At 43.0% G+C, this 27144-nt stretch overlaps 1 protein-coding gene, 1 long non-coding RNA gene and 1 pseudogene across 2 annotated transcripts; 1 reads left to right on the top strand and 2 right to left on the bottom strand.

Moving 5' to 3' along the window:
* The first annotated feature begins 1949 nt into the window (after positions 1-1949).
* Positions 1950-10036, top strand: LOC101477242 (RNA-binding protein 15 pseudogene; annotated as a pseudogene).
* Positions 10037-14112: 4076 nt separating this feature from the next.
* On the bottom strand, positions 14113-19230 carry LOC101477524 (amphoterin-induced protein 1). The gene is made up of 2 exons (XM_004544806.6): positions 18998-19230; positions 14113-18642 (listed from the first exon to the last, which is right to left on the bottom strand). Exon 2 carries the CDS (start codon positions 18572-18574, stop codon positions 17054-17056), a length of 1521 nt encoding a protein of 506 aa, XP_004544863.3. The 5' UTR covers positions 18575-18642; positions 18998-19230; the 3' UTR covers positions 14113-17053.
* A 4413-nt stretch (positions 19231-23643) lies between these two features.
* LOC143418751 (uncharacterized) lies at positions 23644-24868 on the bottom strand. The gene is made up of 4 exons (XR_013098767.1): positions 24502-24868; positions 24298-24415; positions 24129-24166; positions 23644-23689 (listed from the first exon to the last, which is right to left on the bottom strand). It is a non-coding gene; the product is annotated as an uncharacterized LOC143418751 (long non-coding RNA).
* Between the last annotated feature and the right edge of the window lie 2276 nt (positions 24869-27144).

Below are 27144 nucleotides of genomic sequence, written 5' to 3'. Positions count from 1 at the left end.
AAAAAAAAGTATTGTTGGTGCAACACAGTTGGTGCTGCAAATAATCAGGTCAAACTCACTGTGAAAAAAACCCAAATATACAGGTTTAAATGTGGCAAAAAGACATGATTTTGTTTATTTGGAGATGGGCTGGACAGAGCAAACAGTTAATGATATTGATGTAACTGTAGCTAGGCATGGATTTATATTTGAATGACCATGAAGAAAGTGGATGGAGATGCTTTGAAACTGGAAGCTTTTCTGTTCATAATAACTGCACAACCATTTCCCGCCCTGCTGTCATTATGCCTGTAATCCTACATGTGGGAGTGCCCTACATACGTGCCTCAGGGTTTTATCTCTCTGTGTTATCAATGTTAACAATGAATCCCACATAATAGGAATAATGTGGAAGATGGTGATCTCATTTTAGTAGGAGCTACAATCATGTGACCAAAACGTTTCACAGGACTCTCTGCAGTCCAGTGAAACTGAGCACATCCTGACTGCATCCACATGAATGAAGAGTGTAAGTAGCAGCTAGGTGCTGCTAAATGCATTTGATGAATTGATAATCAGCAAGTGTGAACATCATTCGACAGTAAGAAAGATTAATCACAAGTGGAAAACATCTTCCCAGGAAGAGAGTAATATAGAGCTACTACAGTAACAATTAAATTAAGAATAGAAATGTAATATCATCCTGAGAACTGAAGGAAAAAAGTATCTTTCAGTTAATTTTTTTGTGATTTCCTGTCTCGTTGGAGCTAAAAGAAGCCACCGAAATGCATGAGAAATCACTGGAAAGACCTGGATTTCCTGGACTTGGTGCGTTAGCTCAAATGGACCTAAAAATCCATTACAGAGGACATAAATGAACAGGCTGGGTTTCAGGAGGATATAATGGTTTTATATTTTGCTTGGAGTAGTATAGAAGAGTAACTAGACATGAAAATGTTTCCAGCTGAGCTGTTTCTACCACTGATACCCAAAGGTTTCTGCTATAGAGACAGTCTGTTCTTTGATTTCCTGTTTCACTGAAGATGTTAAAAGAAGCTTCTCTGCCCTCTGGTGGTGTTTCTGTGTTCAGCATGCAGCGGGCCAGCAAGTCACAGACAGACGGACATAAACGGATTTTAACCGCTGTTCACTTCTTAAAGCACAGTTTGCACTTCTAATGGCGAATAAATTGTGCTTACAATAACTAGCAGACTGAGCAGTCTAAGAAATCGCCACTGTGACATTTAACACGAGCAGTCTGAAGGAAAGAGGATACTGAAAATATCTGATTCACTCGGTTTAACAGATCAGGTTCTTGATTGGTTCTCATCATATCTAAAGGCCAGAAATGAAAGTGTGATTACGGTTTAGAAAATCAGACTATTCAAATCTTACAGATCATCCTGCAAGTTACCTCTCAGTTAAAGCGTGCACTTCAATCTAAAAACTGTCTCCTCAGCTCATCACATTTCTACAACTCTGTTCTTCGAATAGGGGCAATGGCCAGCTGCACCTACCGGGCTATTTCAGACACAGCACCGCAGGATGCAAATAACTTGTTTGATCCTATTATGGCAGTCAGCCCCCCCCCCCCCCCCCCCCCCCCACTGTTTTCCTGTCTGGTATTATCACAAAATCAGTGTACTTACTTCAAGGGCACCTGCAGCCTTCCTGTGCAGGCATTACGCCACTTTTAAACTAAATCTTCAAAATATAAAAAAAATATATTAGATTTTTATTTTATATTTCAATAAGAAAATAAAAGTTATAGTAATCTCAAAGCCAAGTGTTCTCTTGCTTTGGGCCTCTTCTGTTTATGCAGTGCTTCAACCATAATGCCACAACCTGTTTTAAAATAAGCTTCTGCCTGCAGGACTGTACTTTGACCTCAGCAACACAGCCGCACCCTCTTTTATAATAGGTGAGCTGGTTTCCTTTTTTATGGATTGACAAGCCACGGCGCCAATCGGCTTGTTTTACAGGAAGGTAGGCGGGACTTCCTGTACAGTAGTGCAAGTAATCCAACATGGCGCTTACGTTGCTCGCCTGAGAGTGCAGTGGGAAGCGCTTTAAGTTCAGCTCGATTTCAGTAGTAGAGTTCATTAAAGCGGATCAGGCTTTTAGAAATGAAGGGGAAAGAGCGATCGCCGATGAAGAAGCGCTCCCGGGCGCTGGATGATAGCAGAGACCGAGGAGGAAGCCACCTGAGCAGCAAGAAGAGCGGAGCCCTGTCGGCGGTTAGCGGCAACACGGGTAACGGCTCTGCTTACAGCGGCTCTTCATCCAGGAGGAGCTTACACAACGACAAAAGAGACCTGAGGGATTCGGACGGACACAGCACATCCAGTCGGACTAGCAGCGGCTACGACTACGGAGTTGTTTCCGGGAACAAGCCGCACGGTGGCGCTGACCTCGCCGCGGAATCCTCCAGGCCGGGTTCACGCAGCGACCTAAGGCCTCCGTCAAACCCAGGAAGTGAGTACAAGACTTTGAAAATTAGCGAGCTGGGCTCCCAGCTCAACGACGAGGAAATAGAGGACGGCCTGTTCCACGAGTTCAGGAAGTTTGGGGACGTGAGCGTTAAAATGACCCGAGAAAACGACGAGAGGGTCGCGTTTGTGAACTTCAGGCGACCCGATGACGCCCGGGCTGCCAAACACGCCCGCGGGAAGCTGGTGCTGTACGATCGGCCGCTGAAAATAGAGACAGTCTACATGAGCAGACGGAGGAGCCGCTCCCCCGTTGCTAAAGACGGCTTCCCCGCGGGACACAGACCCCTACACGCTCAGAAAGCTCTGTCTCCCTCAGGCATGGGGTTCAGAGACTACCGGCTACAGCAGCTGGCTCTGGGCCGTCTGCCCCCTCCCCCTCTGCCGCCTCCTCACCTCAGAGATGTGGACAGAGACAGAGATTTTCCCGTGTATGAAGGCAGAAACAGACCGCCTTACATTCCCGAGTGTTTCCGCGATGAGGACATGTTGAGCCCCGAGGACGACCAGAGGGCAAACAGGACTTTGTTTTTGGGCAATTTGGACGTGACTGTGACGGAGAGTGACCTGAGAAGGGCGTTTGACAGGTTTGGAGTGATTACAGAGGTGGACATTAAGCGCACAGTGAGAGGCCAGAGCAACACCTATGGATTCATCAAGTTTGAGAACCTTGACATGGCTCATCGGGCCAAAGTGGCCATGGCTGGGAAAATCCTGGGCCACAGCCCGATTAAAATAGGATATGGGAAACCTACGCCCTCGACCAGGCTGTGGGTGGGGGGGCTCGGGCCTTGGGTTCCACTTGCTGCACTTGCCAAAGAGTTTGACCGCTTCGGGACCATCAGGACTATAGACTACAGGAAAGGTGATGCGTGGGCTTATATCCAGTATGAGAGCCTGGATGCTGCTCAGGCTGGGTATACTCACATGCGTGGCTTCCCTCTCGGTGGCCCCGACAGGAGACTCAGAGTGGACTTTGCAGAAGCAGAGACTCGCTACCAGCAGCAGCAGTATACGCAGCTTCCTCTCCCCCTGCCACACTATGAATTAGCCACCGAGCCATATTCACACCGCCTTTCTGATCCAGTGAGAGCGAGAGAGCGGTCCCCTCCACTTCCTGCTCGCTTCAGAGACCGGGATCTCTACCCTGCTGAATGGTCTGGCCTCGGTGCACACGAGAGGATGCGAGGTTTTGACCCGGCAGACCGTCTGGACAGGCGCTCCCATGAGAGCTGGTCACTAGAACGGGAGCGGGAGTTGCAAAGCAGAGATTTGGCCCGCACAAAGAGACCTTTAGATGACGGTTGGCGGCTGGAGCACTCCCCTGACGGCAGTAACTTTGGTCTGCGGCGTCATGGCAGCTCTCTGGACCGCAGCCCGGGAGGGAGCAGCCGAGATGGGGGGCGCTACAGTGACCCCGAACGCTTGCCTCGCTCTGGCAGAACCTCCCCAGTCAAAGACAGGAAGAACAGCCTGGACGCTGGGTTTGTGGACAAAAAAAGGAGAACACGCAGCCCATCAGAGCCACGCTCCGGCTCCGAGAAGGGGCGCAAACACAAAGTCAGTGACTCCTCCAAGAGCCCAGCGAAGAAGGAGGACCGCTCAGAACATCTTTCCTCCTCTACAAACTCCTCCAAACCCGGTCAGCAGCCTGACCCAGATGCTGAAAAACAGAAGCAGAGTCAGGTCTGGCAGGGCGTCCTCCTGCTGAAGAATAGCAGCTTCCCCACCTCACTGCACCTGCTGGAAGGGGACATGAAGGTGGCTGCCAGTCTGCTGGTGGACGGCTCTAAAGGGGGCCAAGTTTCCCAACTGAAGATCAGCCAGCGCCTGCGCCTGGACCAGCCGAAGTTGGACGAGGTCTCCCGTCGCATCAAGGCCGCCGGGTCCAGCGGACACGCCATCCTCCTCGCTTTGCCTTGGACATCCGACGACAGCGGTGCCCAGGACGCCGTCAACTCCACCGAGAGACCCCTGAAGAACCTGGTGTCCTACCTGAAGCAGAAGGAGGCGGCAGGTATCATCAGCCTCCCCGCTGGGGGCGGCCGTGACAAGGACCACGGAGGAGTACTACACGCTTTTCCCCCATGTGAGTTTTCCCAGCAGTTCTTGGATGCCTCTGCCAAAGCCTTTGCCAAATCAGAGGATGACTACTTGGTAATGGTTATTATCAGAGGAGCATCATGAAAAAAAAAAAAGAAAAAAAAAACCAACAACAACAACATGTTTCATGTCACACTCAAAACTGTTAAACTGTGAGATGTAAACACAGGGAGAAGAAGTGGTATTAAAGCAGTGCAGGAGACAAACAGCAGGATGCAGATTTTAAGCTCTCTAACCTGCTTCTATTTCATCCTGGTGAAAGTTTATAAAATTAAAGTCAAACTGAATTAAGTACATTTTTATAAGTTGATGAATTTGATTGTTAAATCAGGTGAAAGTTTGCCTTTACTATTTAGATATTTAGATTAAATGCACATTACCTGAAGGGTACTATCCTAAGGTGAGTCCAGAGTGAACTACAGGTCTGTGAATCAGTACTGTGTGTGTTGCCTTATCGTTTAAAAAGAACAGGTCCTTTATGTGCTTTTCACACAACTCCTGCCTACAACAATGAGCTGAAGATCCAGAAGAGAGCATTTAGCCTCATTTTTGGTATTTGAAATCAAACTCATGTACACTGTTTTCTTTTTTTTTCTTTTCTTCTCCTGATTAAGGAAGTCCATTTGCTTTAAAGCAGTATCCGTTGGCCAGTAATTGACCTACACCAGATGTTCGTATGTATTTGGTTTTCTTTTTTTTGTGACCAAGTAAAAAAAATTTTGAAGACTTCCAAATTCCAACTTTCAGTAAATGATCTTTAAGATGTCAAATTATAGCAGAAAGAGCAGTTAAACAGACCAAATCACTCCATCACTCCTTCTGGATATTCATGTGTAAAGTTAAGGTACACGAGAGCATCAGGAGTTTCAAGTATAATTTACATTACCAGTGCTTTTGTGTGTGTATGTGTAGTTGCGCGTGTGTGTGTGTGTGTGTGTGTGTGTGTGTGTGTGTGCCATGTTTCATGAGTCATGTTACTTTATGACTAAGTGGAGGTTTGTCATCGGTGCTTTCACAATTTTCACCAAGCACTTGTACCAGCAGCAGCCGTTTGTGAGGGGATGGACACAAGCAGCAAGCTCTGCGAGCTTTCATTTCTCAAAGGCGTATCAGGATCCAACTACTGATTGATCTTTAAATTATTATTATTATCCATCTGAAATTGTGAAAAATGCTCCCTGATTGACCAAAAGTCCAAAACCCGAGGACTAGATTTTTCTTTCGTGTGTGTGTTTGAAATTTTTTGCTTATTGTTATCTTTTAATATTTTAGTAACGAGCTAAATCAACTCCCCCGCAGTCTCAATGCAAATTTTACAAGGCTAGTCTGTGTTGTCGGGCTCTTATTTTGAAGTATGGGGTTGCTTTTTGTGTCCTTCCCTTCTCCGTTGTGTGGTTTGTTTGTTTGTTTTTTTTGTTCTTTTTTTAATTATCCACAGTTTGGTTGAGCATTTATTGTTTGATCAGATGCCTCACTCAGTTTGTCATGTTTTAACTCACTGATTACAATTACTACCCTAAGAAAGCATATTGTTTTTGTTTTGTTTTTTAAAAAAAAAAGAATGATGTAACCTCCAACTGAAGAGCTGTATACCATGCACAGGTCTTTTTTTTTTTTTTCTTCTTTGCCTGATTGTGAGTTTCCAAAAAAGAAAATGTTGCAGTTCGATCAGAGGACTTTGGCGTACGTTTCCACACACACGAGGAACGGAGGCCATGTTCAACTGGCCATACTTGCCGCCTTCAAAAAGGGACTCATAATGATTGTTTTTCATGCTTTGATTTGAGTACTGTGTTTCAAATGGATAAAGAGTGATTTGTGCTGTATACTCAGGATATCTGAAGAGAGAGAGAAATGGAGATCATCAATGCTCATGGGCCTAAGAAGTATACCTGTCAGCAAAAACACGCAAAGTGCAACGTGCACTTCATACATCTTGTCTTAATAAATTTACTCTTTCGTGGGAAACACGAGTGCCTCGGAAGACAACTTTTGTGACCTTTTTCTGTTCTTGGAATTTTCTGTGAAAGTCTTTAAAAAAAAAAAGAGAGAGAGAAAAGGGGAAAAAAAGGCTTTCTCTTTGACAGCAGGAGGCTTCCCGGCAGACGTGAGAGGAAGTGTGAGAATCGAGGGAAAGCCTCTCAGTTCTGTGTTTTCGTGATGCTCGACATGTGTTTGGTGACCTCTCTTGTGAAGAGCTTTTCCATATGACCTTCATTGAGATTGAAATTTGGCGGTGCTAGAATACTTTGTGCAGCCTGTTTGGGAAAGGAAAATGTAGAGTCCCTGTGCCTCCTCAGACCTGTGGCTTATTCCTCGGTCGCCTTTGTGCGTGCGGAGGTGTGACACAGAACCTGCTCATCTGAGAGCTGTTTCTCAACAGGGCTCGTCTCAGCGGGAGCTTTTTCTTCCTCCCCTCATCTGGTTCCAGCAGCGCACTGGTGCACAGTGTGTTTGTTCAGCGTCTGCAGCAGGAGCAGTGTTTGTGTAGTTGCTTATTGTTCTTGCATCGGAGTTTTAAAGAAGAAGATCTCCGTGCTAGGGCCAGACCTGCTGCCTCAGCCTGTCGGAGAGGAGGTCGAGGCGGTGAGACGGCGTCTGCCAAATATCGGAAAGGAAGCGCAGTGGAGACGAGAGATCGCCCCGGTTGAGGCCTGAGCAGGGAATCCTAATCTTTTAGTTGGTTTGTTGATCTGATGATTTATGCACTTTTAAAAAGATTGTGTGGCAAACTGCATATGAAAGCACAGAGACGAGAGGATGACTCCCATCGTAGTTTCCTGGTTGTTCTTCAAACAAAAGGGACGGCTACCCTTCAGCTCCAAGTATCTGCACGGTGCTCCAGCTCAAGGTGTCCCCTGGAGGGGGAGGCGTGAAGCGTAACAGCTTTACGCCTCCTGGCTGCTCCCACCCCTCAGGTAACGTATACTGATGGCCACAACGACACGAGCGGGTACGTATTGTAATGTCAAAGAGCACCACAGGCACACTGTTGCTTAAGTAAAAGCTGGTAAGTGCAGGGGTGAGAAAAAAAAATAGCAAAATAAATCAGTTAACATGCAGTAAAATTACAATAATTCTGATTTTGTTAAAAGCATAAAAGCCAGAGATTAGTGTTGAGCTAACATTGTCACAGTTTCTGTCAGTGACAGTCGGTGAACGTTTCTTTCCTGTTGTCTCACCAAATTGTGGTTTTACATCCCATAAACTGCTGTAACCTAGCAAAAGATTTAATTTCATTTCAAAAGGTACTTAAAATTAAGCTCTGCCCCTTTGCGTGCATTAACATGTGAGTAAAGTTTAATCTCAGTGAGACGGTGCTGTAGTTGCCTTTAATTGAAACCTTGATTTTTCAAAGTCAAATATATGTGCAGGAGTGAAACTCATAGATGTAAAATAAATAAATAAATAAAATAACAGAGTAAATGGGAACAGCCAAGAAAATGGAAATGGTCCAGGTGCACTAAAGAACAATGCTTCAGCAGGCCTGAGAGTCTCTGAGTGACACAGAAGGACAATGTAATGCAGGCAAGATTATTATAGTTCACTAAAAACTAAAATAGGTATAAAAAAAAATTGACTTTTGAAAAAGAAACAATTTTGTGAACTTTGAAAACTAAAATTTAAAAAAAAGTTTTAGAATTTGGTAAAAATTGTTAGCACAACCTGCCTGACGAGGCTTTGGAAGCCTACAGGACTGTGAGTCGACTGCTTTCAAATGTTCGGTGTTTATATTGTAGCATCGACACTGATAATCTGAAATCTTGTCTCTGGTGAATGCTCTAAAATGAACAAACATACTCTGGAAAGTAAAGTTAAAGTAAAATAAAAATAGAAGGTAAAGAAAATCCAAAACTGTAATAACTGAATATATGTGTATATATAATACAAATACACGGTAAACTAAACATTACAAAAATGGGGAAAAGTAGATCTCAAGACCATTATAATTTGTAAGTGCTCTTACCTGCTCTGAGAGAAAGATGTCAATGTTAGAGGCCTGCGGCTGATCCAGATAATGATAGTATTGATACCAGTGATGGTATCGGATGGATACTGGAATACTAGGATCAGTACTTTTTCCATCATCCAAGTTCAGAATGAACCCTCTGAGCTTTTACTAAATATTTGTTCTGAAAGTGAAAAACTATAACTCAGACATACACTAGAAAAATTTCTTAAACATTTTCCAGTTTTAAAATACATGAAAAGCTGAAATGTGTCTTAAATTTGTATTATTAACTAATTATTGTGGAAAGTAAAAATCACAGTGATTTCTTGGTCAGTAAAATTTATCCAGATTTTGCAAATTGATGATGATTCATCTCATAAATCATTGCACATTGCTCTTCTCTACATAAGCTGCCTTTATAAGTTAAACGTATTGGTATTAACAATGCTGTGCTTGTACTAAACTTGCAGTATTGCCCAGTGAAAATAGTGCTGAATAGATGCCGTGCAGTACGATCAGCCATCAGCAGGTGCTGTCAGTCACAACAGCCTCAGTTCTTACTCGTTATGATGGCAGTCTGTTTAGTTTACTGTATTCTGCGCTGCTCGCCGCGGTACATGAGGCGTGCAAATTTTGTTTTACAGCTTCAGGTTTAGTCGGTGCAAAGGTTCATGCCAACGGGATTGCTTGCTAAATCAGAGGAGGTGCAGGCGCTTGGATTTCTGCAGGGATAAAGGTGACTGAAGCTTGATGTTGTTACAGTGAACTAAAATTAGGTGTGGAAACCACAACAAGAATGAACTGAACCATTTAAAAAGTCACATATAAATGAAAACAAAGGGGGAAATGGCCGAGGAGACAGTTTATGCATGTTTAATAAGCTTAGGATGTTCACATGAGTGACTGTGAGTCAGCTGTTGATAAAATATTTGGGGTTTTTTCCGTCTTATAAATACCCTCCACATATTAATAATAAAAAAGTAAGCATTTCAAAATAAAATTAAAATGAGCAAACTCAGTGAAACAGTTTGAAATCAAGTGGAAAAACAAATGAGTGAGTGTATCCCAGGACCATGCCTTTTAACTTCAAAGGAATTTGCCATCATTTGTGATCATTAGAAATATCAACTGGTGTGAGTATTATTACATCGCCTCCAGCTCTGAATCTAAACCTGCACACCTGGAAACGTTTCTGCTGTTTCACTGAGTTTTAGGCCTGTTTTGTGAAAATCCAGTTCTTTTTGTTTTGAACATGTTTTAAAGATGCTTCTAATCAAAATGTTGAGTGTTTCAGGTCATTCCCTCGACACAGAAGCAAAGAAGAATGAAAATATCCTCAGTGGTTTGCCCTCTGAACGCAAAAAAAAAGCCCGCTTCACACTGTGGGACGCTGGCTCTGTGAGTACAACTTAATTAAATTCAAATCTTAATTAAAGTTTTTTATTGTTTCTCATAATAATGTGAACATCAGCTGATTTTGTGCTTGAATAAAGGCAGCTGTTCTTTAAACGTTTCTGATTGTCTGTATTTATTTTGTATTTGTTTGAATGATGAACCTTTTACACCGTCAGTCCTCCGGAGGGCAGCATTGAGCGGAGCGATATTAAACAGAGGCTTTGTAGCTTATATGGGGGGAAAGTTCAGCTATTTTCTCATAAGTAACATCCAGTCTCCCGTGTGCAGGATGAACACGTTCATTCTGACACAAATAGGAGACGGTCACTTTCATCTTTATGATTGCACAACTAACGTTGCGTTTGCCAGATAAAGGCAGCAACAGTATTCTTCACTTCAGAGGGACTTTTACAGAGAGTAGATAAGAAAAACTAAATCAGGATGTAGTGAAAGTGAGGACACCTGAGAACAGGTGTGGCTCACAGTTGGATCTATAAGCTTTTGGAAGATTAAACATGTTGACAGGAGCCTCTAAAAATGGGGTAAATGGTTGTAAAATGAACAGTTATGTCAATGCTTTTCTTAAAAATGTGTTTAGTGTCCTTTGTGTTGGTGCACAGAGGCAAAGTGTGTCATCATCAAATACTTATTGAACCTAACTGTGCAGTTTCACCACCGGGGCTGCGTTGTGTTCTTCATCTCATCGAGCTCAGTTTATATTTCTCCTGCACTTTTATAAATCACTCCCAGCGTGTTATTCCTTTTTAGGTTAAGCTATGAGGCCGGAGATATCCTGGAGAAAATGTTTATGAGTGTGCTCCCAGATGTTTGTGCAACTGAAGTGAAAAGTTGTTCCAGTTGCTTCGATCTGGCAGCTGCTGCAAGAGGAAAACATTTCTCCTGCCGTGTAGTCGTCTTTAGAGTGCATCGGCCATGATTGTTGAGCACGACGGGCTCCGCTCTGTCCCGATGGAGTGAAAAACTGAAACATTGGGAACACCAATATAAGATTAACAAATAATGAAAGACAACAGTATCAAAGTGACTGATCTGTTCTTTCACCAGCCTCCATCCTCTGCTTTTGAGACCACCAAAAAAACATTTCATCTTATACAACATCAGGGCAAATCCTACATACTCCATGCAAGCATGAAAAAATGATCTGAGAAGTGTCCAAGAATATTTTTGCAGAGGGAAGAATGAATCCTTCCATGTCAGGGAATTGGTGGCCGCTAGATGGCAGTAGACTCGCTCAACTGCTGCTTCAGTCGCTTCCCCATTCATGTGATTCTCCTGGGAGGGGCCTGAGGAGAGGATGAGTCATCTCACTTAGAATTCAGCCTTTAAGCCACCGAGCAAAGACGCCATTCATTCATTGTCAGCAGGCCCACAGTCACTGCCATCTGTGTGTGTGTGTGATGTTCAGCGATCTGATATTTTCTTCAGACAGCTGCGTTTGTTCTAATAATAATCTGGCATATCATGTAGCTCTTTCCCATTTAAACGCTTGCATCATCACACAGATCAGCCACTATCAGCCCCTTTCTGTCTCCTTTGGGCTTTTTATGAATTAAATACTTTGCAGATCCTGATTCAGTGTTGTGTTTTTGTCCAGCGTTTTTCAGATCTTTAAGCCTAGTCTCACACACACCTGGGTAGTGTTGGGTGTATTGTGAGTAAGCGTGGTAATATGAGAAAGCGCCTGCTGAGACAGGGAGCACGAACATCCCCGCAGACCTCTTCAATCATTTATCCAGGAGATGAGTTGCAGGGCAGCCAGTGAGGTGTCACAGTGCACCCTCTTCACACACATGACAGACGGTCAAATGAACAAGTGTCATATATTATGTTCCACATAAAATTAGATGTGTTTTATGTGTGTAAATTGCAAGTTTACAGTAATAAGATGGAAACACTAGGTTGTCAGAAGCTGATATAATGCAGCTCTGTCTTGGACTGTGATTGGCAGAGGAAACTGAATACAGCACAGCGAGTTCACTCTCCTCTGGGACATACTGTGGTCAACAATCCAAATAAGGTTGAAAATCCAGCAACTTCAAATGTGGCCAGAAGCCGGCATGTTTCAGGCACAGATGCAACAAATACGACTCCCAGCTTCCACCCCAGCAGTCCATGTGGTCTCCTATTTCACTCAAGTGAACAAGGTTGGGTCAATAACGTAATTTAGAAACTGAAGCCAGAGGATTTCCTGCAGACTAACTAGGACAGCAAGTGAAAATTAATCTTTGCCTAGAAGGACACAACAGTCAGGCCAAGTCTGATCAGTCAGAGCCAAAGTTAAAGGAACAGTTTTACATTTTGAATTGGAATACTCTCTGATTAAGACTCTCTTTCTTGATAAGAGAGTCAGTGGCCCTGAGTAGTAAAGATAGCAACACTTTATAATATGGCCCACAACTAAGGGCATCATTTCCCAACAATTAAATCGATTTTAATATATTTTATTCGAAACGACAATCTAAATATATTTATCTTCAAATTCCTAAAGGTAGGGACACTAGAATAAGGATGTAACAAGTCAGGTTTTTACAGCAAACAAATAAATAATTAGACTGTAAATAAATTTAAGTAAAGCATAATTTCTTGGCTATTGACTGAGACATGGAACACCACCTCTCTGGTGGAGAAGGAGCATGAGCCAATCGTGAGGATGAGAGGTACCAGCTAGATATAGTCGGGCTCTCCTCAACACACGACTTGGCCTCTGAAACCAGTCTCCTGGAGAGGAGTTGGAGTCTGTCTCAGTCTGGTGTTGCCTGTGGTGAGAGGCGGCGGGCTGGGGTGGGTATCTTAGTATCCCTGCCTTCCCTGCTGCCTGTATGTTGGATTTTTCCCGGTGGATGAGAGGGTTTGTTCCCTGATCCTGCAGTTCAGGGAATGGGTCTTGACTGTTCTCTGCGCTTATAAGCCGAACAATAGTTTAGCGTATCTGGCCTTCTGAATCTACAGCTGTATATTCTGGACACTTGGGTGAAGAGAGGGGCTGAGCTGTCAACTGACCACCGCCTCACCTGGCGTTGAGTTGGACCAGGATGCTGGACAGACATGCTGCACTGAGCTGGTTGGTGCCTGTCATGGCGGGAACCCTCGATTGAGATGGTGGACACCGGTGGTGAAAGGAGTCCTACTGGGCTTCAGAGGCAGCTGATAGGTACAGACAGGCCAAATGAAACACGGCTCGGGCAGTGGCTGAAGCAAAAGCTCGGGCGTGGGAGGAGTTCAGAGAGGCCACAGAAAAAGACTTTTGGACTGCCTCGTAGAGATTCTGGCAAACCGCCACGCAACTCAGGAGGGGAAAGTGGTCCTCTACCTGCACTGTATGCAGTGCTGACTTCAACTGAGGATTTTGTCAGGCAGTGGAAGGGATCTCCTTAATCCTACTGATACATCTTCCCTAGAGGAAGCAGAGTCTGGAGACAAGGGGGATGACTTGTCCATCACTGGGCGTGAGATCACTGAGTCAGTTAAACAGCTCCTTGGTGGCAGAGCCCCTGGAGTGGATGAGGTTCACACTGAGTTCCTAAAGGCTCTGGATGTTGTAGGACTGTCTTGCCTCTACGATGTTGCATGGAGATCATGGGCAGCACTTTTATGTTGGCAGACTTGGGATGTGGTTCCCATCTTTAGGAGGAGGACCGGAGGGTGTGTTCCAACTATGGGGGATCACACTCCTCAGCCTCCCCAGGAAAGTCTATGCGAGGGTGCTGGAAAGGAGAGTCTGACAGTTAGTCGAAACTCAGCTACAGGAGGAACAATGCGGCTTTTGTCCCGGTCGCGGAAGACTGGACCAGCTCTTTACCCTCTCTAGGATAATTGAGAGTGCATTGCTCAACCAGTCTACATGTGTTTTGTGGACTTGGAGAAGGAATTTCCCTCTGAGTTTAATATTTTAAATTATTAATAAGTAATAATTTTGTTGCTGTGTTGCCCCTTATTCTAGTGTGCATACCTTTAAGGATTCAGTTACCTGCTACTTAGCTTTGCAGAACAGCACAACTGGTCGGATTGTGTCCAAACATGTTAAAATCTGCCTTTAAAGCATCTTTAACACAAACAAAAACTGCAGAGCAAAAATGAAAGGTGCCTTTGCACTAGGACATTACAACATTTCAAGTCTTTATTTTTTATGCATGTTAAAGAAGTTGCAAAGTCACAATTAATAAGTTAGCCGGATTCTCTAAGCCTGGGACAGAGCCACGCCAGTGATTTTACCTTGTTTCTGTATTTCCACTGTTTGTGAAAGTTCTGCAGTTGCACATATGTCACAGGACATACTGCACACGTCTCTTTTTACATCATGTTTATTTTTGTTGTTTGTGAACTACATGAGGAGTACAGCAATAAACAAGATACACAGAGCAAACAATGAAATGCAATAAGTCGTTATTCAGGATTGCATATATTAAAATACAGCAGGTGAACTCAGCACACTGACAATATACTGACTGTAAACACTGAACATGTAGGTAATGATTTGTCACACGTAGCTCCGTCTTTGGTTATTATAATGTCCAACATGATGACATAGTACATATGTGCCTCCTCTGACAGACTGAAAAGTTCCTCCGGTTGTGTTGCTACATTATAATATTTAACAGACATGCTAGATTCTGACGATGTCATGAGCTTAAACTCCCACAGACACATTTATCGTGATTACACCGAGGTTATATTGAAAAAGCACCATGAGAAGTGCATAAACATCACTGTACCTTCAACATTAACATACATACCCTTTATAACGCAACTTTGACTATCCAGAGATTGTGTAGCAATTACGATGCTCTACTGCTAACATTGTGACCTGAAATGAACAGCCTGAATGTATTATTATTGTTTTTTTATTATTATAAGTTGCATTTATTTGAGTCATCTTTTGGTCTTCATTGATTTTCATCCACACCCCTTTCTGCACAGTGTAACACAGCTTTTGTGGTTGCACCAGCCAGGGTAAAATATGAGCTTCTAGTCCTTTTAAGAGGATTCTGTTGGACATCTGTTTGAAAAACTGCTACATCTACATTTATATTTCAGCTGTCAGCCAGCCACAGGGGCCCGAGTGTTGGCTGCAGCTGCTATTTCTGACAGTGTTTATGAGAATTCTGGCTTGTGGCTGGCATCGGCTGATTTGCTTAGGGTTGGGCACTAATGCCCAGAAGCATTCAGTGGATGGTACTCGCTCTCAGGCTCTTCCAGGCTGCTATTTACTCTTCAGTATGGAAGTATGTGTGTTCATGTTGCCATTCTGAAACCTGACACTGAACACGATATTTTGTCGCAGTGTGATAACAAAATATGCAAATAAACTTGCTCAACTGGAAACTTATTGTTATGTTTGTTAGCATTATCAATCAGTTTCAGGTTTTCCATCTAGAGCAGCTTCCATACGTTTCTAAGATTCATCCATCCAAACTCACAAAACAATACTATTTATACTATTTTCTTTTACTCGAATTATTCTGTAATCTTTGGTAATTTAATTTGAACCCAACCTCTAAAATCGAGCAGTTTGACTGTAATGTTTACATCTAATAACTCGCTCATATAGAACATAATAAAATGGTGGCATTTATTTGTAGCTAAATTCAGCTGGCTGATTTTGTTTTTGTCGTCTGGAATATGTGTTTAACTTTAGCTTATTGCAATGAATTCTTTATGAACCAGGAACCAGGATTTGTTTTTTCTGCATAATCCACAGATAACAGTAACTATACCTGAAGCTTAGTTGGTGGAATAGTTTCTTTTTAAATGAGACTGTATTCATGCTATTGGCATGCTATTTGCTAATCAATCAGACAATGACATCAAGAGTTCATCAATATTTACTGCAGATTACTGACGCTCAACAACAGCACTGTTTACTGGAAATGTATGCATACTGGATGAGAATAAATTTGCCAAATAACAGTCAATAATTGTGTTTATACTGATAAAATAGCTGCTGAGTGTTTATATCCTGAGAACCAGCCTATTCATTTATGTCTTCTCTAATGGACGTTTGTTTTTGGTTGATATCGTTTGACTTATTTGAGCTATGCTAATAAGCCCTGGTGTACTAAATAGAGGACATCCTGGTCTATCCATCTATATCTTATGTGTTTGGGTGGCCTCTTTTAGCCCCAAAGAGGGTGGAAATTACAAAAAAAGTTCAGTGGGAAGATTCATTTTTCCCCGGTTCTCAGGAGGATATGAAGAGCTAGTCTGGTTCATTTTAAAGATTTCTTTTTAAGTAGTGCCTTCAGACAGCAGCTGTTGTGAACTGGAGCAATATAAATAATATTTTATGAGACAAAAAGTCAACTAAATTTGTCAGAAATTAGAATTCATTTTAAATGATAATAAAAGTATACCTGCATATGATATTTAATCAGAGCTGCTTTTAAAAGCACTTCATCTTAAGGCCAAAATCACTGCAAAAAACACATATTGCTGTTTAAACATTAAATCGCACTTGCATCTAAAAAGAAATTTAACTGAAAAAGTTGCACAAGTGTAATTATTAACAGCACTGTTTTCTGTGAAGTTTAGGAATGTTACATATAGCAGAAATATTGCATAATAATAGTAACAGAGTGAGTTCTGCAAGCTTTGCATAAAAATTAGCCTCCCTTTCTACGTTATTCAACAAATTCAGAACTTCTCACCTTTGCAGCACCTTCATCCCAATTGCAAGAAAGGCCATATCTTTAACATGCAGGCTACTGGCTACTCTGAGGTGACCTTCTCTCAGTAATGCCTTTAAGTAGTCTACTAAGCGCTGCTTGGTGGTTAATGTCTACATGGTAAGCATTTTTAAGAACGCAAACAATATTTAAAGTTCATATATTCTCATTTTTAGGGAACACGTGTTGCATTTATGAAAAAAAAACCCAGTTCTCTACCAGAAATATAGCGCTCTGTGCCTTCACAGAGGAGTCATTTGAATTGTTAAGACGCATCACAAATGGAAAGGCCTAAAAGTGATTTAATCAAAAGATTAAAATCAATTTGAATCTTATGTTACTGGATCGGCACCACCGTCTCGAGTCAACTAAAGCTTTGTTTGGAAGATGCTCACTTTTGATATTTTGCTCACATTCTTAGAATACAAAGAAGCAGCGGCATCGCTCTTATTTCATATGACCATAGGAGAATTGGAGCACACCGAGCTGACATCAGACCTTGTTCTGCCCCTGTTGGCCCCCTGCCACTCCTCATCTTCCTCACTTATTGGATTCAGCCTCCCATTCTGCTCCAGCTGTTCTTTAGGTTCCAGGAAGGCCGTGTGTCTGTAGAGGAAACCTCCACCTCCCACCCTCTCTTGCCATCTCTCCTCGTGTGCCTGGGAGAGACTGACAGTTGAAGAGTGGAGGCTGTCTTTGCCGTCATTTTTCTCCATGTTCTGACCTGGACAACAAGCGCAGCGACACGGTGTGAAAAAGAGGTAGATGAGAATCATGACGAGACTGATCAGACACGCTACAAGGGTGGTGTAGGCTGTTTTTAGATTCTCCAGTCCTTTGCTCATGGTGGTATTAAACACCACTACAGTTACATACAGCGTCTCATTGAATGAATCACTTGTGGCATAGCAGGTGTAGACCCCTGAGTCTTCTACCTTTAGGGGCCCAATCCTAAGGCTGCTTTCGTTACGGATGAAAGTGGTTTCGTTTTGAGACACTGTCAGGTTTCCTGGCAGCACCCATCTCTTCACCATGTTCTTCTGTCTGGTGTCACAGTCTAACACCAAAGATTGCTCCAGATAGCCTTCTTTTTTAAAACCTTTGACCTCACTGCAGTTCAGATACTGTCTGGTCAGATCTAGTATGGCCATTTTTTCCTTCGGCTGGCCTGATGTCACACATGTGTGGTTGCTCCTGAAGTCAGTGGAAGGGCTGAGCTCCCTGAGTTCCCAGTGTGCCATCAGTTCATACAGCTCACAGCTGCAGGTTAGAGGGTTGTTGTGGAAGTACAGACCGTTTTTAATCCAGGCAGGCAGAGCCTGAAGCTCATCCAGGGGCAGAGCTTTAATTCGGTTGGAGGAAACATCCAGCAGTCTAAGGCTTTTCAGCCTGCCTCGGCCCTTTAACAGCTCTACGAGGATGCGTGTGATCTGGTTGTGGCTCAGATAGAGCCTCTGCAACTCGATGAGGCCAGAGAAGGCAGAGCGATCTATCTGAGAGATGTGGTTTTTATAAAGCAGCAGGACCTCCAGATTCTCCAGCGGCTCAAAAATGTATTCGTCCAGCAGGCGGAGGCTGTTAAAGGAAAGGTCCAGGTAGCGAAGCTTTCTCACATTCACAAATGCCTCAGTGGAGAGAAAGGTGAGGTTGTTATTACTGAGCAGCAGGCTTTGCAGCTGGTCGAGTCTGATGCCGGTCCAATCAGCTTGGAGCTTGGTGATAAAGTTGAAGCTGAGGTCCAGCACAGCTGCATACGATGGAAGAGCGTTGGGAACATTTGTTAGATTCTGCTTGGAGCAGCTGATGATGGTGCTGGCACACAAACAAGTCTTCTGACAAACCAGGGGGCTTCCAGTTAGCTGCCCACTGGCTCTCACTGCTGGTAACAGCAAAGTCAAGTGCAGAATAAAGCAGCTCCTTCGTTTTAACACTGCAACAGCAGCAGGCCAAAAAAAGCCGATGGAGCCCACCATGGCGCCAGCACTACGCACTGCAGGGACTCTGGATGTTCTCTTAGTTTTCACAGTGGAAAATCATGGATCTGTAATCACACATTGGGCCACGTGATCAATAAATCAGCTGTCAGGACATAATATGACATGATAATGATGCAGAGTCTCATGCCATTAAAGCAAACCCGCGCTCTAATGCAGAGAGGCGTGGTGCATTTGCGCAGCTGGATCATTAAAAAGTTGAATGTCGGCAAAAATGTTATCAGTGTCATATCGTGTCGTAGCATAGAATAAATAACAAACTATGGCGATTAATCAATGTGTCAAATTATTCAAAATAAACAGAATAGTCTAAAAGTTAAGTGTGTGTGTTAGTCGTTTCCCTGATATCAGTTATCAAAGCATTTACATTTGTCCCAGCGGGCGGACGCGATTCTGCGTTACCTTTTTTTCTCCCGTTTTTTAAAGAGAAAGAAGTCCTTAGCAGTCCAGTCGCGGAGATGATTAGGACAGATGCATCTTCTTCATCTTCATCATCTTTATCGTCGGCGACCCGCGAGCTCACAGACATCCACCTTAACACGCTGAGCTACGGGCGAACGCACTCTGCTGTCCGGCTCCAAATGACCGGAAGAGGCTGTGTGCAAGCCTCGCTGGTGAGGAAAGGAAATGCAACTATATCCGAGAGCTGATCTGATGTGAGGGGTGCAAACAGCAGAGGTGGGTGTGTGCCACATTTCCTCTCCTGCTCTCTGTCTCTCTGTCTCTTATGGCCAGTCTCTGATTCAAAAGACAAAAAACAAGCACCCAACATGAAAGCAGTGAGATGACAGCTCGGCTACACAAGCTTCAACATTTCATCATCTTTATCGAAGCTGATTTTTATTCTGCTTCCAATGAGCCAACATTTCTGATATTAAAACAGTGGTTCTCCAGGTTATCTGGAGGTCTTCCAAAGTTTGTCTTTGGACACATTTTTAGTGGAATGTTTTAGTTTGTTTGTTAACAGGCAAAAAACATAAATAGGTACGTTTTTTCCTTCACTTTTACCTAACCTGACTTGATGGCTCATTCAGTGCTACCATGCCTTTAATAATGAATCTCTTTCCCCAAAGTTGTCCTAACATCCTGGTGAAGGACGAGGTACCTGTGTGGATGAACTGCTGCAGCTCTGGACATGATGTGCGTACAGTAACATAGGAATCAATACGGGAAGTTCAGAGTACAGCACAACATATGGACTTACAGTAAACACCAGGCAGGCACAGACACATTAAGCACAATCAGTCAAATAAAGCAGGAAAATTAAGAGGCACATAAAGTTTCTTAAGATGGATTGCTTGAAGAAGTTTTATTGTACTGCAACATCCATGCAAAGGACAAACCAGTCCTGAAAACTGGTCTCTTATTTGATGAGGTCACACCTCATTTACAGTCATTTTCAAGGCTGTGATCTCACAGGTAGACCTCAGGTGTAACTCAAAACAAAGACAATATTTATCTCTGTGGTTTTTGTATTACTTGTGCCAGCTGACTGGGATAGCTTAAAGGGGACTGTGCCATCAGTGATGCTATTAACTAAACTTGTGGTTTCCACCTCATGACAGGTCAATATGTCTGTTGTGGAAAAGGTCTGCATGCCACTTTATAGTAGTGTGTAAATACTCATCACTAGGAGAGTGTATAACATCGCCTGTGTATCTAGTGCCCAACAAAGTTTATTTCACTGTTCAACAGACCTCTGTGAGCCACAGTGAGTGATGTGGTGCTTTTCTCTGCAGGGGAAATGGGCTCTATGGTGTATTTCATACACAGTCCTGATGCTGTAAATACTGACTGCAGCGCCAGATATGTGTTTATATGTAAATGATCTCCAGCAAGTACTGTTATTTGAAGAATAAACCACTGTGCCTGGTTTTAAGTGGTGGCGTAACCTTAACTGAGTGTGAGTGTGCATCAGAAGTTAGTGAGGGTATAAACTCTCACTGCCCACCAGTGTTGGGACTAACGCGTTATTAAGTAACGTTACTTAATAACGCGTTACAGTAACTACGTTATTATTGTGGTAACGAGCACGGTAACTAGGTATTATGCCAAAATTAGGAACGCGTTAATCGTTACTGGGATTTAGATAGGGTCGTTATTCGTTACTTCGTGTGGTGAATCCACAGATTCAGTAACATTAGCAAGTGGTGGAGGCCAGGAGGTGGATGAGGGAAAGGGGAGGCAGGAGCAGAGACCCGAAGCGGCCGCCGGTCCGAGTGTCAGGTGGACTGAACTTCAGGTAAGAAGTTATGACCTGCAGTCTATCTGGGTCAGATCTAAACCAAGTTTAGGTGGAGTTTATTTTCGTTTTGCTGACTTTTTCGTACTGGGTACTCGCTAGCATGACTGAGTTTCTAATTGCCAACCATCCTGTAAAAAACAGAATCATATTCAGAGAAAATATTGTGCGTTTCGTGTTGAGCTGAAAAGGAACAGTTTGTCCCGGACTTCAGCTACAATGGAAAAGACACAAAGCTGGAGGTATTCTGTGTCTTTGCTGCACAGCTGCCTCTTCTCCTCTCATTCTCTCTTCCTCCCTCTCCTGTTGCTACTTTAATCATGAAACTGATCAATGATCAGCTGATTGGCTTTTCTCTCTTGCTTGTTTATCGCCCACTTGGCGCCAGAAAGAAGAAAACAGCGGTTGTCGCGCTAAACAACAGCAGCACATTTAAGCTTGATCAGCTGTTGTTAGAATTTATTTAATATTAATTTCTAGTATCAGCTGATGTTTGCTGGAGCCACAGCTGTAAACCTGCTGGTCATGATGTCGGTTTGGTTATCTGGTGAGAGGGAAACATGAAGATGAAACCAGGAGATGTCCTTACTGAATCATCAGAGCTGTGATGGAGAAACAGGTTTACCTTTTAGGTGACATGAATGAGTTGAAGGGAAGTTATGAACCGTTTCTGAGAGACAAATAACACCAGGATCCTTTTTTAGGTAGCTGACAGCTGGTAACTGTGCAGGGGCGGGTCTAGCAAAGTGTTGCCAGGGGGCCAGGTAGGGCATTAACAGGGAGAGGGGGGCACAAAGAAATACTTTCTTATTCTCATTTAAAATGTCTAGCTTTTAAAAAATAATTATCTGAATCTTACAACAAACGATTGATAGATTGATGCATATATACCATCAAAACAGTGTACATCACTGTCACAACAGTGTTTATTATCATTCAAAGTCTTTATGATTTTTGCTATAATGGTGGGCCGGTCTCTAGTCAAAACGCCCAGGCCGATTTTTTTGTCCCAGTCCAGCTCTGTATGCAGCTCATCTGCAGTCTGGTGTTGCCTACATCTTCCTATTCAGAAGCAGAATTTCCGAGTTCTGAGTACAATCGAAAGCACCACGACTGCAGTTTTTGTGTTGGATGTAAAAAGCGCACATGACGTTGTGACGTAGGCTAGAATCATGGCGGCGGTCAACAACGGTCCAGGCGTGGGATTTCTCTCGTGGAAATGTGCACATTATTTTTTCCTTTCTATTGGTAGGTGGCACAGTGCACTGTGGCAAGTAAGCAAGCTAGAAGACTGGCAAAGTTATGGAAGAAACACATTAACAAGAGAATTCTGAGTAAAACCAAAGTTACTTTCCCTAGTAACTAGTTACTTTGAAAGTAACGAGTAACTTGAAGTAACTGAGTTACTTTTGATAGAAGTAACTATTAATGTAACTAAGTTACTAATTTAAAGTAACTTACCCAACACTGCTGCCCACACAGCTTACTTAGACTACCCTGGGAAAAACCCAGAACCTACTCTAATGGTCATCAAACCACATCTTTATTGATATATGCTGACATGTTAAAACTTGTCACAAAGGGTATGTGAGGGTCACAAATATCATCTTTATTGAACAAAGAGTTAAAGTTTGACACCTCCGGTAAAAAAACTGGGTTTGGAGGTGGTCTGTTCTTTTTGTCGCAAATATTAAGAGACCGGCACTAGATTTAAATGCAATAAAAATGTTGCAAACTGACATCCTTATCCATCCACAAAGCTAGTCTTCAGAATAAACACAAATACCTCACTATACTATAGATACTCATTCTTTCCAGTGAATGAGCCCGCTGTTTATTGTGCCCTAGCGAGTCATGTAAACTCACTTCTCCTCATCCCACCAAACTCTTCAAGCTCTTCAGCCTCATGTGAATTCTATAAGGAAGTATCAGACGGCAAGGGTGATTCAGGCCACAGCCTGGTGGAGGGTCATGAGGTTTAAGTTCTCCTGTAAATTATAACTAAAGTGCAGCTTCAGGGCAGTGGTCGCAGGTAGTATCTAAACCAGCCCACGGTGTGGAAAATAAAGGGAATGTATGTCCTTGCAAGACACGAGACATGTTTTTCAAAAGCTTGCCTGATGAATTGACACTAACATTTTGTATCCTGATGCCCAAAGTGTCATGGTCCTGAGTCTGAGGACTCAGTGTTTTGTGTTCCTTATGCTTTTGTTCATTCAGAGTGTGTATTCTGTTGTGATTTTGCCATTTGTTAGGTTTCTGTTCTTTGCCTGCCTGCTTCCACTTCTCTGTGTTCCCTCTGTCTGTCCATGGTGTTATTGTGTCTGCTCATGAGTCTGCCTGTCAAGTTCAGTGTCCGGTCTGGTTCTCTGTGTCTGTTAGTTTCCTGTTTTATTCTGAAAGTTCATGTCTCATGTCAGTGTGTTCAGTTTTACCGCTCCCCTGTCTCGTTAGCCTTATTGCTCCCAGCTGTGTCTCCCTCCTGTGGCCCATTCCCTGATTACTCCCCGTGTATTTAAGCCCTGTGTTTTCCTGTGCTCTCTGTCGCGTCGTCTGTTTAACGCCATGTCAGTCTGCATTATTCTGTTACCTGGTATTCATTCTGCGGCTCTCTGCCATCTCTCTTTGTGCATTTCGCTCCTCCTTCCGTGAGTGTCTGGTTTAAGTTTTGTTCTTTAGTTTTCCCAGTTTAGGTTTGTTTACTCCCCGCTCTGCTCTTCCTGTTTTGTCACTTTATCACCTCTGCAAATAGTGATGGGCAGATGAAGCCCCATGAAGCACTGAAGCTTTTCATCCAATTGGTTCACCCCAACGCGAAGCTTCATGAAGCTTCATTTGCTCTAGCAGGACACCTACTGGACGTAAAAATAATAGCTGGCATGAATTTGAAGAGTGTGGCATTTTGCACACAGCCTGTAAATGTCAACAACAAAAGGAGTGTGTAAAACATGTATATTGTAGTGATGGCAGTATACTGTGTATATTTATAGTGGCAGTATGGGAAATGATTATTTGGAAATGCTTGAAATGGAAATGATCATTTACTGTGAGGTGAGGTGTGGTTGGGGTGTGGACAGTGGTTGTGCTTTTGTAACGTTGAGGTATGGACAGCTACACACTGAGGCTTTGAGCCTCAGTCCTGCCTGTTCACATTTTATTCTGTAAAAACTAAATTTTCACTGCTTTTACGTCCTTTTTAGTGGGGAGAACATAGCTGGGATTTAATGATTTAACAAATCTTTTGAATCCTTTGTCCTCCACAATGCTAAATAGCTGGGAGTCCTCAATCACCATGCTGACCAGGTCTTCATCTATTTGAGATTGTTCTCCTGAGGAAAGACAATAAAGATAAAGCACAAATATAAATATCACACACGTAACTTATAACAGTTGTATAATATTGTTATATCATTTAGTAACATTACTGCATCCTATATTATCATTGCATTTGATGGCTCACCTGGTCTTGCTCCACGATCGGTGTCCCCCTTATTCTCATGCAAAGCTCTGTAGTGCCTAAGCATGGATGAGGTGTTGCTGTTATATCCCAGCTCCCTGGCACATAGCAAACACTTCACCTTGTACAAAAGTCAAGACAGCTCAACATAAATTGTATTGCACCATCAGTATCATGAAAATACATCTTCTGTAGAAATTTACATACCTTGTTGGGAGGAATAAGATCAAAATGTTCCCACACAGGGGAGGACATCCTCCTCTTCTTAGCTGGCTCCATTCTCTCCTGACTTTCCTCACTCTCATAAACCTCCATACGGTCTCCAAACTCTCACTAACCGCAACTCTCCATCAAACACCCACATTTTTGAATGAAGTCTGAGGGGTTTATATCGCTGTCATATCTCGCGGCAAAGTTCGAACCACTTCATGAACCAGTCACGTGGTACAGCCGGGCAGCGAGGCTTCGGACGTCATCATTTTCAGCTCCTCCCATAAATGAAGCAAGCCTCGATACGCGCTTCGCGGAAACGCCCCCTCCATTACTCGACACACGCTCCGAAGCCTCGATACAGAACGTCCCATCACTATCTGCAAATAAATTTTCACTCGCACCCCAGTCAGTGCCTGCATCTTGGATCCTTTTCTCAATTCACCACACGACTGCTGTGCAGCCATGACACAAAGGATATGTCCTACAACCTTAGACACTCTTGTCTTTTGCTCTGGTGTGTAAATATTTCTGAAATGTGTGTTTTCAAGTAAAAAAAAAAAGAAAGAAAGGCTCTGGGTTTGAACCTGTTGCTCAGCTCTTGCTTGTTAGACAAGGTCTTCATGTTTTCCTTGTACCTATGTTTCTCTCCTGTGGTTGCTCTGACTTCTGGTTGCCTTCTCATGCTTCACTGTTAGGTAAACTGTCCATTGGATTGAATGCACACATTGCATTGACTTCTGCCTCTCTGTTTGCCCTGTTGTGTCCAGGGTGTGTCCTGCCACTTCCACAGTCTTAGCTGGGATATATTTTAGGACAGATTTGTGCTTGTGGTGTTCTTTGTAGGATCACATGAGTCACCGATGACTATTTTCCTTATTAAGGAATCCATGGTGACAGATTTGGCTGATTTACTAAACATTTGAAGTCGTTCACAGCCTGAGAAAGAATAAAATTAAACCAGAGTAACCTGTGTCAAGTACAGGTTAGTAAGAAGAAGCAGAGGCAAATTAAAGAAAAAATCTTGAACCCTTCAGTGAATTAACTCTGTGGCTCTGTTATGCGATGGGGGACGTTATGCTGAGGTTGTTTGAGTTTGCTTGCCCCTTTAAAAAGAGGGATCACTGCACATAAATTCACTGTAAGTAGTCCTGAGCATCAGGGATCACTGAAAGGTTTGATGAGCATGGATATCATGTTAATCTGTTTAAGATTTTGTCCCATTGTGTTAGACAGCCCTCCATCATCTCTCCATCTCCATCATCAAACCACCAAATGATTGAATTTCTTTGGAAGAATGACGAATAGCCTTCCGGTGGATGCAAAGATGCATAAAAGCTTTTGCGGTTTTACTTGATGGTTACTGTTAATATGGTTTCTTTCTATCATTATTTGAGATATTACTGCTCACTGTTCAAAATGTATGCAGCCGGCAACCACTGATAATACAATGCACAATACAGTGGACATACTGCCACCATCTGGTGCAAGCAGCATGTTCAGGCCCTGCTCGAAGAAGCACATGTGCTTTCTTGTATAACTTTTCAGCTCTGCTCACCCGTTACACAAATAACTCAGCTGCTCTGCCTCTTCCAGAAAGCTCATGAAGATCTGTGTGAACAGACAAACAAATGCATTTTGTAACTAAATGGCTCATTTTGACTACTTAGGACACTCTCTGTGGCCACTTCATTAGGCACACCTGTTCAACTGCTCTTTTGGGTTTACAGAAAAGTGAAAATATCCAGTGAGCAGCAGTTCTCTGGGTAAAAATGCTCTACTACTGCATGAGGTTATAGGAGAATAGCCACTACTTTGAGCTGACATGAACTGAACAGTAACTTAAATATCCACCCCTCAGTAATACTCAATAATACTCAGTCTACTTGAGTATTGTTGTTGACTGTGTCCACCTCTTCATGACCACAGTGTACCCATTTTCTGACGATTGCTTCCAGCAGGTTCATGCACCATGTCTCAAAGCTCAGATCATCTCAAACTGGTTTCTCAATGATGACAATGAGTTCACTGTCCTCTAACAGCTTCCACAGTCATTAAATCTTAATCCAATATAGACATGTTGGGCTGTGGTTAAAAACACGAGATTTGCATCGTGGATGTGCAGCTGACAAATCGGCAGCTACTCTGTGATGCTATCAAGTCAACATGGACCAAAATCTCTGAGTGTTTCCAGCACCTTGTTGAATCTGTGCCATTAAGAATAAAGGCACTTCTGAAAGTGAGAGGGGAGTCCGACCGAATACCAGCAAAACTAATGAAGCGGCCAGCCAGTGTATACTGTCAAATTTAACCTGGAAAAAATATATTTTAGAAACTATATGCTTGTGTGTAAAAGTAGCTTTGAAAAAGTCTTGCACATTTAAAAACACACAATATTTCTACCTGAAAGTAGTGGCCTGGAAGTATAAAGTAAAAAAGTAAGCCCAACAACGTATGGCTTATAGTATATATGAAAAATACTGCTGACCACCTGTGCTCCCCCTCAGCCCCCTAGTATACACAACAAGGCATCAATTTCAAAATCCTATGTTGCTTTGTTCTCAAGTTATTGCATTTAGAAGATTTTTAGAAAACCTACTCTGACCCCGAGGCCAAGGGCACTGAGATTTGAAGTCATCC

This window comes from Maylandia zebra, linkage group LG5 (genome assembly GCF_041146795.1).
Source record: "Maylandia zebra isolate NMK-2024a linkage group LG5, Mzebra_GT3a, whole genome shotgun sequence".
NCBI classification, from domain to species: Eukaryota; Metazoa; Chordata; class Actinopteri; order Cichliformes; family Cichlidae; genus Maylandia; species Maylandia zebra.
The sequence above is the reverse complement of the archived record's forward strand: the minus strand, read 5'-3'. Positions and strand labels throughout refer to the sequence as shown.